General features: G+C 55.1%; 1 protein-coding gene, 1 long non-coding RNA gene and 2 pseudogenes across 5 annotated transcripts; 2 read left to right on the forward strand and 2 right to left on the reverse strand.

The window, feature by feature from the left end:
• LOC138101878 (class II histocompatibility antigen, B-L beta chain-like) overlaps positions 1–18712 on the reverse strand; it is a 107742-nt pseudogene that overhangs the window by 73184 nt on the left and 15846 nt on the right.
• Positions 807–5670, forward strand: LOC138101908 (uncharacterized). The gene is made up of 5 exons (XR_011147281.1): positions 807–949; positions 2407–2516; positions 2828–3009; positions 3733–4109; positions 5411–5670. It is a non-coding gene; the product is annotated as an uncharacterized lncRNA (long non-coding RNA).
• Positions 6476–14272, forward strand: LOC138101930 (class I histocompatibility antigen, F10 alpha chain-like; annotated as a pseudogene).
• LOC138101901 (zinc finger protein 660-like) lies at positions 13609–16315 on the reverse strand. Of its 4 annotated transcripts, XM_068999656.1 has the most exons (4): positions 16067–16314; positions 15087–15382; positions 14849–14921; positions 13609–14662 (listed from the first exon to the last, which is right to left on the reverse strand). In XM_068999656.1, the coding sequence occupies exons 3-4, from the start codon at positions 14892–14894 to the stop codon at positions 14349–14351; spliced, it is 360 nt and encodes a 119-aa protein (XP_068855757.1). In that variant the 5' UTR covers positions 14895–14921; positions 15087–15382; positions 16067–16314; the 3' UTR covers positions 13609–14348. The 4 variants fall into 4 exon arrangements, 3 of the variants coding, with proteins under 3 accessions (XP_068855757.1, XP_068855758.1, XP_068855756.1); XR_011147275.1 differs by having other exon boundaries at positions 14849–15255; positions 16067–16315; XM_068999657.1 differs by lacking the exon at positions 15087–15382 and having other exon boundaries at positions 16067–16313.

Consider the following 18712-nt stretch of genomic DNA (forward strand, 5'->3'; position numbering starts at 1 on the left):
CCCATCCCCCCCCGCAGCTCTTCTACCGCCGCCCCGCCAGTCCCTCGGGGCAGCTCTTTTGCTGACACGGGGCCGCGGAGAGCCCGGGTTGCGGCGCTTTTCTTGCATTTTAATCTATTCTCAATGTTTTATTCCATTCACACCTGCCACCCCCTCGGCGCTGCCCTTCTGGCCACACCCGACAGCGCCCGTCCCGCCGTGCGGCTCTTCAGTGACACCGAGCGCCGGGGACATCCCGGTGCAGTTTTTTATTCTATTTTACTCCATTCTCTGTATTTTATTCTACTCACCCTCGGCCCATCCCTCCGTGCAGCTCCTTCAGACGCGGGCGGGGGAGACGCCTCTCGGTGCGGCTCTTTGATTGTATTTTATTCTCTTCTCTGTATTTCCTTTCCTTCCCAGCTCGCCCATCCCGCGGAGCGGCTCCTTCAGGGACCCGGCGCGGCACAAACCCCTCGGGGCGGCTCCAACAGAGCCCCGCCCGCCGCCGCTCCCCGAGGCCTCCCCGCTGCTCCCCGGCCATCGGACACCGCAGGCCGACCCGGCCCCTTCTTCCTCTTCCTCTTCCTTCTCCTCCTGCCGGGATTCAGCCCCCGCCGCCGCCCGGCTCCTTCTGCCGCTCCTGCCCGGCACGAAGCGGCGCTGCCGCTGACGGGGCCGGAGCGCGGCTGCCCCGCGACTGCCCCGCGCCTCAGGGCCGGGCCGGGGAGTGACCGCACGGCTGGGGAGGGACCCCCGCTGCCCAGGGCAGGGACTGACCCCATGGGAGGGACCCCCCGCTGGCCAGGGCAGGGACTGACCCCATGGGAGGGACCCCGCGCCGGAGCAGGGAAGGATTCCTGTCCCCGAGGGGGAAGCAGCGGCACGAACTGACCGCGACTCCCATCCCTTCTCCCTGCCCCGCTGGGCAGAGAAAAGAGGGAAAGGGGATAAAGTTAACACTGGGAAGGTAAGAGAGCTCGGGAGGAGGTGTTTCTCAAGACTTATTTTACTCCTCATTCTCCTGTTCTGATTTGCTCCATCCCAAATCCAGTTCATCTCCCCACGTCGGGGCTCTTGTGGCCGCGATGGCGATCCCTGAGTGACCTCTCCCTGCCCTTAGCCCGAGCCACGAGGACTCGGATCTGTTCCAGTTCCGTGCAATTCACGGGAATTTGGGGCAGCTGGAGCGAAGCATCTGGAAACCACAGCGGGCTCGAGAGGGACTAAAGCAGGGCAGGAGTTGGGGCTGCCCCGAGGGAGCTCACACAACATGAACCTTCGTGGGGTCTTTCTAAGGGAATTTTGTTGAATTTTTACATTCATTGTTAAAAAGTAGAGTCACAAGTGGAGCTGAGCTTTCAACTTGAAATGAGGGAATTGAACGTGTTCGCTGGGACTTCTGTAACCTCAAGGTGTTCCTTGATACTCGACACTTTAGTTCTGGCCACAGGAAGCCCTTCAGCAGTGATGTCTCTCCCAGCCACTGGTTTCTGGCTCAGACCCAGCTCGGAGCTTGGACAAGGTCTGGACTTTTTCCGGTTGAGCTTCGGGAACCTCCCGGAACCACCCCTTCCCAGCCCACCTTTGTTAGGACTTTTTCTTTTCTCTCTACTGACGAATTTAACCCTAAAGCTGCTTTGGAAACATTGTATCCGAGCACATCCTGCATCTCCGTGTTTTCCTGCTGCGAACTCCCTGTGCAGGCAATGTGTCTGTGCTTTCCCCTGCTCTGTTTACTGACAAAAAGATCTGCCCCCATGTGACTTTCAAGGCTCATTCATGCAATGAAATACCGTTGTTTTTATCAGGGCGTGTTCTTGTGAGCTTTTATTCGTATGTTTCGTGCTGCTAAATGACACAAGACCCGGGAGGGAGCAGAAGCTGCTGCTGTACCTTGGCTCGGGGACAGAGAACCAAGTTGTGCTCCTGGGCAGTTGGGCCCTGGAGGAACCAGAGCCAGGTTTCCTTTGAGCAGCACAAGCTTATGAGTAGCTACAAACAGGAAACCTCAACAGAAAACTGTTACTCCAAACTCAGGTGCTTTTCCTCCTGCAGGTGTTTGGAAAAGAGCTTCAAACCACAGACTCTGCTATGAGCCATCGGTGCATTTCCTCCCTCCTGGCAGCAACAGCTCCTGAGCCCTTAACAGGCTCCTGTCCCCTCGCAAACCCTTCAGCTCCCTGTGAGCAGTCAATGACCTACATGTATTTATTTAATATTTAAACTGCCTTTAAACTTGTCTTTTTCTCTCCTCTCTCCATTTTTGTCTTTTTTTCCTCTTAATCTTCTTTAATCCCCTCATCACCAGTGGGATGGGGATGGAGTCTTTGGGTGGGTGTAGGATGAACTGAGGCTCCAGCAGAGAAAGTCAAGGCAGAGAGGAAAGGACACAGCCCACCTTTCTCCTGCTCTTTCCTTCCATAGGGTCCAACAAAAACAAGTGAGACTGGGAAAAAATCCCACAAATGGTGTGTTCTCGTCCCTCTGATCTTGGATGGGGATCCTCAGCTTCAGCCTGGTCATGGCACTGAGTGGTGAGTCCTACCCAGGCACCCCTGGGGGAAGTTCTGGTTCAGGTGCCTCTGTTTTGGGGAGAAGGAGGATCCCAGGATTTTCCCAGCATCAGGGGGTGCTCCCCAAGCAAAGCCCACTTTGGGGGTTACTCCCTTTTATCCCCATGCCGTGGTCCAGGCACCTGCTCCTCGCTCAGTCACACCATTCCCTTTTCAAAGAACATCATCCCCAATTTCCCACTTTCAGCTTCCAGAAAAAAGCAATAAATAAACCTTATTTTCCTGCTTTATTAGGGCTGCCCACGTGTCTCACTCTGCTTTCTCTTTCCCAGTTGTTTCTGTGAGATGCCAATTCCCTCAGCCGGATTTCTCCCGTGTGTGCCCAGACACCTGGCCTGGTTTCCAAGGAAAACGCTGTTATTTTTCTGAGGCTGAGGGCAACTTGCCCATGAGTCAGGGAAGGTGCAAGGCCTGGGAGCTTCACTGGCTGACAAAATCACCAGTGGATGAACTGGTGAGAACTGGGCTTGAGCCTCTGCACCAGCACCAGGGTGGGAAACATGGGGCAAAAAGGGTTTAAAACCAGCCCCAAACCTGCCTGGCCCCAAACCACTCCCAGTGCTGGAGTCAGGAGCTGACTGACACCTTGGGGAAAGCCCCATCTCTGGGTAGGGGATGGACACAGGTGGGAAACAGCAAGTGGGGAAGGCAGGACTGGCCCAACCCTGATGTTTCTTTGCTTTACAGAGGTTCACTACACACTGGAAAGGTGGACCCCTGGTTTGGGCTGGAAAAGAGGGATAACGGCTGCTGGGGGTCAGTGGCACAGCCTTCGACCACTGGTGGGTCCCTGTGTCCATGCTGGAGCCCGGGGTTGGCACCGGGGCACGGCTCCCTCTTGGAGTGGCTGGAAAGGGCCCCGGGGCTGCTGCACTGCAGTTCCACCAGAAGGATTTCAGGGAGGCTGAGGTGACCCACCCTGGGATGGGCACCTTCTCCTGCCCCTGTGTCTGGGCAGCTCCTGGCTCTCCATGGGAGGTTGAGATGAGCCAAGGTTGCTGCCCACCAGTCCCCAGTTAGACACCCTCAGCCAAATACTGCCCCCCCTGCTCTGAACTCTGCCCCAAACCGTCCCACTGCCAGGTGCCTTTTGCTCCCCTGCCTACCTAAAATCTCTGGACTTTTGGATCCTTTTCAAGCTTTCTCCTCCCTGTTGACTATTTCTGTCTCATTTCAGAGCACCACCAGGTCAGGGTCCCACTCTTCACAGCTTTTCTTGCCCTGGGTCCAGTTTCCCAATTCCTTGGAGAGCTGCCAGTCCTGGGGACACACAACTTGGAGCCAGCAGGGGCTGGAGAGAAGAAAAAGCCATGAGACACTCAAAAGGGTGGCCAAGGTCTTCCCCATCCCCAGCTGAAGGACACCGAGGACTCAGTCCTGGAGCTTTTCACACCATTGTGGTTTTTCCTGCTCTGTCACCACAGAGGAGGAGGAGGAAGAGGAAGAAGAGGAAGATGATGATGCAGCTGAGTGACCACAAGGGCTCAACTGGTGGCTGGGATGGAGGAAGGGTGGGGAGGAACATCCTCCCTTGGGTTGACTCTGCTCTTCCAGGTGAGGAATCACCAAAAATTGCATGGAAAAGAGAATTCTTCCTTAAAAAGCCCCTTTTTGCCAAATAACCCTCGGTGGCCTCCCAGCCCCCAGGGTGTCCTTGCAGGAGCAGCCCCCCAGGGTCCCACCTGAGCCTCTCCCAGCACATCCAGGTGGGAAGAGGGATTTCCCGCAGGGCTCTGCCCCCGGGGCTTGCAGAACAACCTCACCAGGGATGCAGACACCTCGCTCCAGGTCCCTGCCATGGATCTCACTGCCGGGAACGCTCAGCTGCCAAGGGCCCTGAAATCTTGGAGCCATGACCTGGGGTGAGGTCAGTGACCTCCTGGAGTGGAGGACCCAGAACCTTCCGAAATTGATTCCATGCCCAGCCCTCAGCAGAGCCGGGAGTCGGCGGCCGCGGGTCCCCCCAGCCCTCAGCTCCTCCAGGTCCAGGCAGGGCTCAGCCCTTGCCTCCCCCTCCTGGTGTGTTGGCTCCCCTGGGGCTTCTTGGGGCCCATTTTGGCCACCAAGGGAAAGGGTCTTAGAGGCAAAACTGTCCCAATTCCAGGTGTTTTCCAGTCTCCCCTGTCCCCTCTCTACTCTTTTTCTGCTCTGTGCCAGCCCAGATCTCTTCTTAGAGGCCACCAAACCCCCCAACATTCTCCAGGGCTTGGAAACCTCAATATGGGGATGGAGAAGCAAAGAGACCCCAAGTGTAACAGCCCCAAAAGTCTGGACCACTGGGACGGCCCCGCTCACGCTGGGAAGGGCCAAGAGCCAGCTTTTCCTGCAGCCTGCTAATGAATGGAACTGAATTTAATTTGGGTTTTATTTTACTTGATTTGGATTTTTCTCCTCCTCCCTCCCGCCGCCACCTCCCTCCTTTTCCACCACATTTCCCCCAGACTTGGGACACTCAAACCATTTCATGGAACAAACACCAATTCCCAACGTTTTCTTCTACCTTTTCTCCATTTTTGGGTGTTACCCCAGGTTTTGATGAGTCCTGGGCCCACCCAGCAGCACCCCTTTTTATAGAGGTACAAATGATTTCTTTTTCCTCACACACCTAAAAAACAAGAAAAAAGAGGAGGAATTTGCCCCAGTTTCCACTGCAGCAGGAAATGAGGTGAGAGAGTAGAAACCCAAAAGTCCCAGCAGAAAAAGCTTTGCAATAATTTTTGTATTTCATACTTTATTTTATATATATTCTATTTTACTTTTATTTTTCTTTTAATTCTTATTTTAATTCTTACTTTTATATTTTTTAATTTTCTTTTTCTAAAATCTCGTGTTTATTCTCTCTTTGCCCCCTCCAGCCCTTGTCCCCCTCCCGGAGGTTTGTGGGGCGCTGCTGTCCCTCAGCCCTTCCTGCCCCGGCACCCGCGGCCGCTCCGGTGCCCTCAGGCCCCGGCTCAAAGCGAAACCACAAAACCCTCTGGAAAGAAAGCCGGTCTGGGGGAAAACCCTGCAGGGGGATTGAATGCCACGGACAGCGATTGCTGAGAGTTGGAGATTCCAAACGCTCCAAGGGGCCCGAGGGAACCACGCTGCGGCCTCGGGGCCTCCCTGGGGCACCGTGGGGACCCCCGAGCAGAGCGACTCTTCCCGCTCCCCAAAATCCGCAGCTTTGGGTCATCTGAGGAAAAGAGCTGGCAAAGGGGCTGGAAAGGGGCTGGAGCCCGAGGGGACCCCTCAGCCATGGCCCGGAGCAGCCACAGGAAAATGCCCCGGAAACCAAGGAAATCGATGGAAGTAATGAGGAATTTTGGAACTCTTCCCGCTGCTGTTTCCAGAAGGTCCCGGCCGGGTCCTGCCGGGAGGAGCCGGGGGTGGGGAGGGGCCTCAGGGCTTAATTGGGGAGAAAAGTTGAATTGGGGCAAGGAAACTTTAATGGTGGGGAGAAAATGTGAATGGAGGGGATTTGAATGGGAGGGGATGATTTGAATTGGGCAGAGAAAATGAAGTGGGGGAGGAGCCCCCCAGCCCTCGGCTGTGCCCCGAAGGTGCTGCCAGCGGTTCCCCTGCTCCCACCCCCCGGGCTGGGGGCGCGGAGCTGCCGCTGCTCCCCGGGAATAAAAACTCTACTCAAGCTTTTACAGCCGTGGGAGCGACGCTTTGTGTTCCTTGGATGCTCCCTGTTCCTCGGACATTCCATGTTCCCTGGCCATTCCATGTTCCTTGGATGTTCTGTGTCTGCTCAGTTCCTCCCAGTGTAGGCCCATTTGGCTCCCAGTCACCCCCAGTATGACCTCAGTCACTTTCAATCACACACAGTATGATTCTAGTAGGATTCCAGTATGAAACCAGTCATTCCCAGTATGATCCCAACATGGTCCCAGTTGCTCCCATTCACCTCCAGTATGGCTCCAGCCACTCCTAGTATGGTGCTGGTCACCCCCAGTATGATTACATTATGATCCCAGTATATCCCAGTCACCCCCACTATGATCTCATTTACTCCCAGTAGGAACCCAGCTGCCCCCAAAATGGTACAAGCTCCTCCTAGTCACTTCCAGTACAGCTTCAGTATATCCTAGTCACCCCCAGTATAGTTCCAGTATGCTCCCAGACACTCCCTATATGTTCCCAGTTACTCCCATTATGAATCCAGTCACTCCCAATCACACCCAGTGTGGTCCCAGTTGCTCCCACTATGGTGACAGTCATCCCCAGTATATCCCATTGCCCTCAGCATGATCATGGTCATTCCCAGTTACACCCCCTTGGCCCAGGAAGGTTCCAATTCCCTCCAGTATGATCCCAGTCACTCCCAATATATCCCAGTTGCCTCCAGCATGCACCCTGTCACTCCCAGTTACCCCCAATTGCTTCCAGCAAGATCCCAGTTGCCCCTGCTCTGCTCCCAGTAACCCTCAGTGTGGTCCCAGTTTTTCCCAGTATGATTCCAGTAGCCCCAGTTGTGCTCCCAGTCCACCCAGCACGGCTCCATTATCTTCCAGATGCTCCCAGTGTGCCCCCAGCTGGCTCCCAATCACGGTCCCAGTTGCTCCCAGTCACTCCCTCTGTGATGCCCTTTGCTCTGGGGGCGGGGACAGGCAGGGCCACAGTAGAGCAGCGCTGGCTCTGGGGGTGCTCCTGGGGTTCCTGAGGAAGCCGGGGAGGGGGGGACAAGAGGTGACCGGGACGCCCCTGAACTGCAATTCCTGGGCACCAGGACCCCCCTGATCCCTCATTCCTTTTCACTGGCATCCACCTGAATCTCCACGTTTGGGCACTGGAACCCCCTGAAACTGAGATTCCCGGAAAGAGAACTCCCCTGAACCCACATTCCCTGATACAGGAACCCAAATCCCCATTCCTGGGCACTGGGACACCCCTGCAGCCCCCTATCCAGGACTGGGATTCCTCTGAATGCCCCAGCCCTGTGCATGGAGACCCCACTGCACCTCCATCCCCAGCTCCAGAACACCTCTTCACCCCGTTACCCTGCACCAAAATCCCCCTGCACCCCCTTTCCTGGCAATCCTGCCTCTGCCAGCCCACAGACCCCCCCCTTTCCCTTGATCTTGGTACCCCCCAGGGCCCCCATTCCTGCCTTTCCCACCCCCCAGACCCCACTTTCCTCTACACTGGGAACCCCTGGACCCCCTTTTCCTGGGCACAGGGACCAGGAACCCTTGGATCCCCCATCCTGCCTCTCCCAGTTCCTTCACCCCCTTTTCTTGAACCCTGGACCCCCCATCCTGCCTCTCCCAGTTCCTTCACCTCCTTTTCTTGAACCCTGGACCCTTCCCAACTCTCCCAGTTCCACTTCCTTGACCGTTGAATGCTGCCAGACCCTGACAATCCCTGCATCCCCTCAGTTCTCCACTCCCTGCACTTCCTGCAGGGGGGTCAGAGAGGATCCTGGGGGCATCCAGGCCCGTCCCCTCCCTGCCACCCTTCCACAGTCACTCTGGCATCTCCCAGCCTTCGCCAGCCAGCACAATCTGCCCGGCGACCGCTGACTGCCCCTGGCACTGGGATCCCTCCGAACTGCAATTCATGGCCACCAGGACCCCCCTGAAATTCCATCTCTGGGCACCATGACCCCCCTGAACACCCATTCCCCAGCACCAGGACCCTCTGCATCCCCTTATCCTTCACTAATACCCCCTGCAATCACTTTTCCAGCCATCCCACCTCTGCCAGTCCCTGGATTCCCCCTTTTCCTTGGGCCTGGGAATGCCTGGATCCCCATTTCTGCCTTTCCCAGCCCCAAGCCCACACTTTCATCAACACCGAGGAGGCCCATGACCCCCATTCCAGGCCATCCTGGGTCTCCCCACCCCATGACCCCTTTTCCCCAACACTGGAGCCCCCTTAACCCCCCTTTCCTGGGCACAGGGACCCTCTGGACCCCCCCCATCCTACCTCTCCCAGTCCCTGCACCCCTCTATCCTTGACCCTGGGACCCCCAAACCCCTTTCTGGCTCTCCCAGCTCTCCCAGTTTCCCCTTTCTTTCACCCTCCCGGGCCCCACAGTACCCCCAGACCCCCCAAATCTCCATGTCCTCCCAGCATTCCACTCCCAGCGTTACCAGTGAGTGGCAGCGTCAGAGCCCGGCCCAAGGCTCACCTCATTCTTGGCTGTGAGCTTCGTGGATGTGATCCCCTTCGTGTGCTAGGACAGCAAGTGGGGCCAGGTGGAGCTGTAGATGCTGTGGATGGTGGCCGGAGCTGGACCGGGATATTGGGATAACGAGACCTGAATCAATGACAGGTGCCCCAGTGAGCTGGAGAGGCTGCAGGTCCGGTACAACCAGAGCAGGGCTGAGTGGAGGGAGCTAGGGGCAGGAGGAGATTTGTGGGGCTGGAATGGGGATCTGTGGGGCACCAAGGGGCTAGGATGAGGCTCTACGGGTCTCCATCTGACACTGAAGCTCCATAGGGCTGGAATGAGCATCCATGGGGCTGGGACACCATTCCATGTGTCTCCACAGTCCAATCCCACCCCACCCACGTCTCTGCACACTGCAGCAGGAGTGCAGCTGCGACCTGTCCAACAGAAGCATCTGTGGATCCTTCCCACAAGGCTGTGATAGGTGGGATTTCATCTCCTTCAGTCTGGGATCTGGGAACTTCGTGGCAGCTGATGGCACTGCCCAGATCACCAAGAGGCTCTGGGAATCTGATGGGATCACAGTGCAGTATTTGAAGAATGCCCTGGAGCACACCTGTGTGGAAGTGCTCAAGAAACACATCAGATACAGGTGGGAGGAACTGGAGCGCAAAGGTGGAGGTGGAATTCCCATGGGAATGGGGAACTTGGGAATGTGGGTTTGGGAGGGTGCAATTTGGGAATGCAAAATTTGCATGGGAATTCTGTTTATGGATGTCACCCTCATCACATTCTCATTGAAATTCCATGTCTGGATCTTACCATCTTTCCATTCCAATGGGAGTTTTGTGGATGGATCTCATTGCCATCCCATTTCCATGGGAATTCCATGGATAAATTCCATCATTATCCCATTCCCAAAGCCTCCCAATGTCCATGTCTCAGGAAAAGTGGAACACAAGATCCTGACATTGTCCTGTCGCACATACGGATTCTACCCCAGCACCATCGCAGTCAGCTGGATGAAGGGGGATGAAATCCGGGATCAGGAGACGGAGTGGGGCGGGATTGTTCCCAACAGCGACGGCATCTTCCACACCTGGGCCAGCATCGAGGCATGGCTGGAGGAGCGGGAGCAGTACCGGTGCCGGGTGGAGCATCCCAGAATGCCAGAGCCCAGGATCTTCACCTGGGGTGAGGCTGGGAATGCTGAATTGGAGAATTGGGAATTTGGGAACAGGGAATTTGGGAATTTGGAGCAGTGGGATGGGGGTTCCCCTCCCATTTCTCACTATCCCGCCCCACCCAGAGCCAGAAACCAGCAGGAATCTCATCTTGGTGGTCACTGTGTCCATCACTGCCATCATCATCATCCTCCTTGTCAGATTCAGTGTCTGGAAGCTCCAATCCAGTAACACACTGGATGGGGGGTCAGGAAGGAGCATAGATCCACCACGTGGTGTTCCAGGAATCCCCCACCATGGGTGCTGATCCCACTGTTTTTCCATTGGGCAGAGGCAGAGGAATGAATACAACACAGCAGCCAGGGAGTAGCAGTGGTGGATCCAGTCTGGATCCCCTCTGTGCGGATCCTAGGATGGATCCTGGGGTTAATCCCAGTGTGTGATCCATGCTGGAATCTCATGGATCTTCTCTTTCCACAGGAATTGATTCACAATCCTAGAGCTTGACTGCAGGTGTGGAGCAGGATCGGGGTGGGACTCCAGAGGGGGATTGGGGCAGGAAGGATAGAGTGGGATCAGGGAGGGATTCCAGATCAAGGCAGGATTCCAGAATAGGATCAGGTGGGATTGTGGAGCAGGATCAGGGCTGAATTCCAAGGCAGGATCAGGTGGGATGAACAGAGCAGGACTGGTGCAGGATGGATGGAGGAGGATCAGGTGGGATGGATGGAGCAGGATTGCGGCAGGATTGCGGGATGATCAGGTGGGATTCTGGAGCAGCTCCCACTCTCCATGGACTCCACAGGCACCTTCATCCCATGGGATGGGGACAGGCACAGGGTGACACCGTGACCCTCTCTCATCCTGGCAGTAATCACTGTCTGAGCAATCCACAGAGCTGGATCTGGTCCCTTTCCTCTTCAGATTCAGCAGAGCTCACCCTGCTGCTCCCACCCATCCCACAGCTTTTCCCAGCAGATCAACATCCCATTTCCCATGTTTGAAAGCAAAGAACCACAATTATTCCCAATGCTTCAGTTCTGGTGTTAAAATATCACAGTTTGGGCAATAAATCCTGGTTCCCTCCTCTGGTGTCCGGCAGTTCCTCTCTGGGAGCCAGGAATGGGAATGGAGACTTGGATGGGGATACTGGAGACAGGGATGGGGACACTGGGAGCAGGTTGGAGATGCCAGGAGTTGGGAATGGGGACACGAGGACTGGGATGGGGACAGCAGAAACAGAGATGGGAACAGCAGGAATGGGAATGGAGTCACTGAGGACAGGGACACCAGGAGCAGGTTGGAGACACCAGGAACTAGGAATGGGGACATTGGGACTAGAAACACCAGGAATGAGAATGGGGACACCGGGAGCAGGATGGGGACAGCAGGAGCAGGTTGGGGACACCAGGACTGGGATGGGGACACCAGGAATAGGAATGGGGACACTGGGAGCAAGATGGGGACACCAGAAGCAGGATGGGGACTTTGCACCCAGCACCATCCCCAGGGATTTATTTCCCACTCCATGTCCCATGTCCGAGGTGTCCCCAGGAATGGTTTGGTTGCGTTGGGTTCCTGGAGGGGCAGTGAAATGGGGGGAGGGGTCAGGCTAGGCCTCATTGTCCCCAGCGGTCTCTGAGTATCCCAAAATCCTGAGTTCAGGATCTTAGAGAGGTTCCCTGACCATGACCACGACCATGAAATGAGCACAACAGGGAGATGGTCATGAGATGAACAAAACACAACCATGAGATGACCATTAGCTGACCGTGATCCTGAGATGACCCCAACATGACCATTGCCATGAGGCAATCAAGACCATGAGATGTTCACAAGATGACCGTTACAGTTAGATAACCATGTGCATGAGATGATGGTGATCAGGAAATGACCATGAGATGACCATGACTGTGACCATGACATGACCATGACCATGAGATGACAGTGAGGATGTGATGACTGTGACCAAGAGATGACCATAAGGTGACCATGTGTATTGGGTTTGCATGGCCTGGTTTTGGTAGCAGGGGAACTACAGCGGTGGCTTCTGTGAGAAGCTGCTGGAAGCTTCCTCCATGTCCAGCAAAGCAAATCATTGGTAGCTCTAAAGATGAGCATGTCACTGGCCAAGGCTGGGCCAGCTGGAAATGGTGGCAACACCTCTGTGATAAGAGTTAAGAATAATTTAAAAGTTGTAGCACTAGAGAAGAAGCTAGAGAAGAGTCGAGTGAGAACATGTGAGGAGAACAACATGCAGACATCAAGGTCAGTGAAGATGGTGGGGGAGGAGCCGCTCCAGGCACCAGAGCCGAGATTCCTCTGCAGCCCACGGTGAAGACCATGGTGGGGCAGCTGTGCCCCTGCAGCCCCTGGAGATCCATGGAGATGCAGAGATCCACATGTAGCCCATGGAGGAGCCCCATGCCAGAAGAAGGGGATGCCTGAGAAGAGGCTGTGATCCTGTGGGAGATCCGTGGAGAGGTTCCCTCCTCCCAGGCTGGAGAAACCTGTCCTTTGAGAACTGCCTTCCATGGAAGAGTGACCCACGCTGCAGCAGCTTTGGGAGGACTGTTGCCTGTGGGCTGGACTCACGTTGCAGCAGGTCGCAGGGAGCTGCTGCTCGTGGGTTGGAGCCGTGTCAGGGAAGCTCCTGCGGAACTCTCCCATGGGAGGGAGCCCAGAGTGCAGCAGGGGAACGACTCCTGTCCCTGAGCAGCGGGAGAAGGCACCGGGGATGAACTGAGCATGGCCCCCATTCCCTGTGTCCTGCACTGCCGAGGTGGGAGGTAGAGCTGGAAGAAGGGAGGGGTGGAGGGAAGGTGTTTTTTCTTGTTTTACTTCTCATTATCCTGCTCTGATTTTGTTAGTAATAAATTCACTTTAAATCTCTTCGTTGAGCCTGTTTTGCCCATGATGGTTTTTGATGAGGGATCTCTCTCGGTCCTTATCTCGACACACAAGCCCTTCATTGTATTTCCTCTCCCCTGTCCACTGCAGAGGGGAGTGAGAGAGTGGCTTGGGTGTGTGCCTAGCATCGGGCCAGCGTCAACCTCCTAGAGAGACAAACTGCTGTCATTGTCTGTCCCAGTCGAATGGGAAACTGCCTATCATTGGTGGGACATTTTTTCTGGATATTCACCCACTGCCACCAAGGCATGAGATGTATTGGTACACCCTATCTTAATTGTGCTTATAATAATTGTACTAATGACAACATTTAATTGCGTTACTTGGTATAAAGTCAGACAGATGGACAGAACCTCTGTGCCACATGCATGTACTTGAAATACACACAGAGGTCAAAGGACCAAATGATGTGAGAGGCCCTGTGTGGAGGCTGAACCAAAGTTGACCTCTGTGTGAACTCTCAAACACATGCACCTTTTCAAAGCAACAGAAGCAATTTTAGGAAGATGGGGCCTTGGTGCTTGACATGCCTGGGCACCTGGCCAGCAGCTGGGTGTGCCAGACCACAGTTTCAATAGAAACATCTGGTCACATACACTTTTACAAGTAACATTAGGGAAGTGAGACTCCTTTGCAGCAGTACTGGAAGCCTCACCGATGCTCTGTGTAGGATTTCCCAATTACCAGGAGGGTTTCTCCGGTCCTTCGCTGCAACAGGGCTCCCCACCTGAAGCACAGACCAGGAGGATGGTAACGTATTGGGGTAATTGCCAATGTACCTTTTCTTAATCACTTGCTGTAGTCTGTAGTAATGATTTGATGCATTGCCTTTCTATGCTTCTTTCTGTTATCTGCTTATTATCCACATACTTTATTTCTGATATTTGCTTATCATCCATGTAAGAAATCAGCTAATCTCTAAATACGTTGTTGTTTTGTTCCCATCCCTTTGCTAACAACATTAATAACCAAAACCAGCCCCCCTAAAAAAAACCTGGCCACACAAATCCAAAACACTGCCCAACATGGACCGCCTGGAATGGGGATAACCAGGTCTCTGCCCAACGAGGATCACTGTGGATTGCCAAACACAGATCCTCTGACGGGGGGTGAAGTTGGAGCAGCGCACGAAGCTCTTCCCACAGTCGAGGCACTTGCAGGGCTTCCCTTTCCAGTGGCTCTGTTGGTGTGAGATCAAGGCATAGCCCTGGCTGAAGCTCTTCCCACACTCCGGAGACTCGTAGGGCCTGTCCCCAGTGTGAGTGTGTCAGTGGACAGTGAGGTTGGAGCTGCAGTTGAAGCCCTTCCTGCAGTCAGGGCAGTGGAAGGGCCTCCCCGCTGTGTGTGTGCGCTGGTGCAGGAGGACATGCGAGCTGGCCTGAAACCTCTTCCTGCACTCCCCACACCCATAGGGCTGTTCTTCAGTGTGGATCTTCTGGCGAGTGGTGAAGGTGGAGCTGTTGTTAAAGCTCTTCCCACACTCCCCACACTTGCAGGGCCATTTCCTGGTGTGCAACCAGTAGTGGGTGAGGAAGTGGGGGTTATGGCTGAAGCTCTTCCCACATTCCAGACACTTGTAGGCCGTTTCCCCAGTGCAGATCATCTGTGGCAGATCAGGCTGGAGCTCTTGCTGAAGCTCTTCCCACATTCCAAGCACTTGTGGGGCTTCTCCACACTGTAAGGCTTCTCCACCAGATCCGAGAGGCTGGATCTCCGGCCACCTTCCCAGCACAGGGTGGGTCTTTCCTCCTCGCAGTTCCCTGGGCTGGGTTTGCAGCCCCTCCTCCTGTGGGATCTCCGGGGCTTTTCCTCCCCGTTGGATTCCTGTGCTGTGAAGCCACTCAAAACCGCCTCTTCCATGAGGTTCTGCTGATGGGATTTGTCCTCCCTGGTCTCCGTCCTCAGCTCCTTGTCTGCAGGAGGAAGGACAAGGAGAGGATGGGATTTGCCTCCGTGCCACAGGGAAGGGGAAGGAGATCCCCCCAGTCCGTCCCCAGCAGGACAGCGTTGGCAGCAGGGTTGTCCTGCAGCCGGGGGCGATGCTGGGCTGGGAGATGGAGCAGGAGAGAGGGGGAAAGGGGCACTGACTTCCTCCTCACCTGCCTGGGGGTCCCGGGGCATCTTCCTCACAGCCTCCTCCTCCATTCAACCAACGCTTGGGAATGAGAAATCCTGTTTTGCGGGTAAAAGCAAGGGGTGAGCGCATTGGGTTGGGTGTATCCCCTGCCCAAATCCATCTCTTGAAGTCGCTGGGCATTTTGTGTCTACAGAAGCCTCCAAAACAAGATTCAGCTCAAAAAACCCTCCCAGCAGTTGCCCCTCTCTGATCAATCTCACAGTCAATTCTGGGGGTCCCCCTTCTCTGGGCTGCTGGGGGTCCCATGGGTCCTGCAGATCACCGCTCTCTTGGGTCCCCACTTCAGGATGCCAGGGGTTTTGGGGTCCCAAGGGTCCTGACTCTGCCAGCAGTCTCAGGCTTCCTCCTCCACTGGCTCTCCCAGGGGCACTTGATAAATAACACAGAGAATAAAAATGTTCAGTTCCCCTGAAGGTGATGGATAGAGCCTAAAGACTTGTAAAAAAGATACAAGGATGTAAAGGTGTGCACACAGGATGATAAGTGTGGCTGGAACCTGTGGAGAAACAGATAATGAGAACTATAGTCGGGCTTTTGACAAGTTATGGAACAAGAGGCAACAGCTCATGGGCAAAGAAAAGTTCAAGGCAAGGTCATCGGTAATATCCAGGCACTCAGTGAGAATGACCACCAGAGACCCCTTTAGATGGCCCTCCAGGACCACAAAACGACTTCGAGCAGGAGGCAGATGGATGGAAACTACTGCCAGGAATGGTGATGTTTATGGATTAGCCAGGATGTGCCTTGAAATGAATATGTCGGATCAGGATGGAATAAACAAACTGTTGTAAAGTTTCACCCCACACATCAGATTAAGGGAGAGATCCTCGGGGTGTGTCCAGCACTGATAAAAAATTCTTGCTTTCTAACGCTTCAATTTGTGTTAGGAAGTTGATTTTCTGGCCCATTTCGGTATCATCTCCAAAACCGCTGTCGCCATCACTCCTCCCAACCCCGCCGATAACGGGGGATGGCAGCCCCCGCCCACCGCCCGGGCTCTGCCGGCAACTGCCACCGGCACCACCCAAAAAAAATCATCTCCGGGGACCCCCAATATCCCCCCAAGCGTCATTTGTGGCTCAGGTTTCAAGTCCTGCAAACTGTAAATATCCTTCCCCTCCCAAAAAGAATCCCAGGAATCCCCCAAGATATTCGGGGCGAGCTTCCCCTCCCTGCTCACCTGCAGGATGAGCTCCTGGAGGCGGGGGGACTGCAGAAACAGTGACAGGTGGAGCCCCGGGCTTGCTTCTTCCTCATCGTCTTCCGGCTCCTTCTCCTCCCGCTCCTCCTCCCCATCTATCTCTCCTGCTCCTTCTTCTCCTCAAGCCCTCCTCCATCTCCTCCTACGTCCATCCCCTCTCTCGCTCCTCTTCCATCCCCGCTCATTCCCGCACGGAGAGGGGGCCGAGCCTGTGCCGCGTGCAGAGCCCGCCCCTCGTTCCGACTGGCTGACTCTCCCGCCACTCATCTTTGTCGCACGCTGATTGGTCAGAATACGTAGCGGCGGCGGCCGGAGCCCGGTGAGGCGGCGGCGGAGTTCGGAGGCGGCCCCAGCGCACCGTCCCGGCGACGGGGCAGCCACCTCTGTCCTACCCACAGCAGCCGGGACGAGCCAGCGCTGCTCCGGCACCGGCTCCTGCCGAGGCAGCAGCGGCAAGGAGAGCGCGGGCAGCCGCTCCCGCAGCGCCCTCACGCCAGGGCGAACACGGCGCCCACACGGCACAACGAACCCGCCCCAGCCCCCTGCCGCCCCCTCCGCCCGCAGCCAGCGCCGAGCCCCGCCAGAACCGAGCGCGGCTCCCACCTGCGCTGGGGCCGCCTCCGAGCTCCGCCGCCGCCTCAGCGGCTGTTCCCAGTCACCCCCAGTATGATCCCGCTCACTCCCAGTATGTTCCCACTATTATTCCAGTCACTCCAAGTATGACCCTGTTAGTCCCAGTATGATCTCAGTATGACCCCAGCATAGGCCCAGCTGCTCCCAGTATGATCCCAGTTGCCCCCTGCATTGTTCCAGTTTCTCCTATTCACCCCCACTATGGTTCTGGTCACTCCCAGTATGATTCCAGTCAGTCCCAGGATGATTCAAATCACTTCCAGTCATTCCCAGCTGCTCCCAGTTGTCTTCAGTATGCTTCCAGTTGCTCCCAGTAGCCCTCAGTGTGGTTCCGGTATATCCCAGTATGATCGCTGTTGCCCCAGTTCTGGTCCGAGAATGTTCCGGTCCTAGCGTATCCCTGTATCCCAGGCTGTCCCAGCCCATCCCAGCCTGTCTCACTCCGTCCCGGTCCCTTCCCGGCAGCCGCCGCCGTTTACCGAATCCTGGCCCCCCGACCCTCCGGACCTGCTGCCGGATGAGGGCAGGGCTTCGTGTTGGGCTTTGTCTGCCTGGGCTGGGGCTCGGCCTCCACCTGTGGGAGAAGGTATGGGGAGGTTCTCAGGGGTCGTGTCCCACCCGGAGCGTGTGAGGCCCCCCCGGGGATCCCCCTCTCCCAGGGTCGCCTCCTTTTCTCTCCCACAGCGCTCCTGACCCAGTTCCTATTCCCCCCTGGGAGGGTGCTTTGGGGAGCCCGCATTTTCCTTGATCCTGGGGCCCTCTTGAATCTCCATTCCCGGGCACTGGTGTTGGAAAATACACCGAGTTTAAAATTTTTATGTAACTTTAGTCAGGGGTTTTCTTCGCCTTTGCTTCGGGGGAAGGGAATTGAAGTTTCTGTTCAAAGGACTGTTTCATCGCTCAAGGGGTGATGCGTTTAACATCTCAACAGCCTGGGAGTAGCACAGAAGATACACAAAAGATAACGACCATGAACGACTATTAACGACCATTAATGACCATCAGCTCCAAACATCACTCCTGGCATGGTCGGAGAGACCTGGTCTGGGGAAAGAGAGATAAAAGAACCAAGAATGAGGACCAAATTAGCATCGGAGGCAAAGAAATCAGTAACCAATAAGAAACCCAATATTTAAAAAATTGTGTAACTTGGGGCCAATGAACATTGAACCAATGAATTTCTATGGGTTTTGACTGTATCAATATTGAAAAAGCCAGTAAAAGCCGTGTGTCATGGAATGATTTTCCCTGCACAACCCAAGCAATGTGTGGATGAAATAATTTCTGTTCCATATCCTGGCCAGAACAAAGTAATGCCTTAATTCTCTAACACTTAAAATGTTGTTGAAGAGTTTTTGTTTTCTCCACAGTTTCAGTGACACTGGCACCCCCCTGCATCTCTTTCCCCAGATCCTGGTGATTCGCCCCAAACCGGGCCAAGAGACACTTCCCAGACAAAGTCCAAGAAGCCGGTGTTTGCTTTATTCAGCGCGCTGGGTGTGCGGGGATTGCTCCTCCAAACACCCACCCCAGGCACACGGCAGATTACAAGATGTGGTTCCATTTCATGCATATTCGTTGTTTTCCCAGAAAAGGTGTGGTTATGCAAACTATTTCTTAGAACTCGTTGTTATCAGTAGCACACGCGGAGCGCAGGCGCAGGGCTCCCTGGTGGTCGCGCTCAGGAAGGCTTCATCCTCTTCCTCGCTCTGCACTTTTCACCTTTCTTTCCTAGGCATGTGCAGTCTCTTGATAGCTGTCTCAGCTATTTCTCTACTGGTTTTAGCAGCTTTGTTCCTCATTTCTGCAAGCTTTGTTCCCTATCTCTTGCCAAGTTATTCAGCTGGCTTCTGCATTGGTTACAGTGTGTTATTCTAGCCCCAGTATACCAAAGCATGCCCAAGTACAGTGATCTTAACCCTTTCACAGGACCCCCCTGCGCCCCCTTATCCTGCACCAATACCACCCTGCACTCAATTTCCTGGGTATCCC

Source organism: Aphelocoma coerulescens, unplaced genomic scaffold, assembly GCF_041296385.1.
Source record: "Aphelocoma coerulescens isolate FSJ_1873_10779 unplaced genomic scaffold, UR_Acoe_1.0 HiC_scaffold_56, whole genome shotgun sequence".
Classification (NCBI taxonomy): domain Eukaryota; kingdom Metazoa; phylum Chordata; class Aves; order Passeriformes; family Corvidae; genus Aphelocoma; species Aphelocoma coerulescens.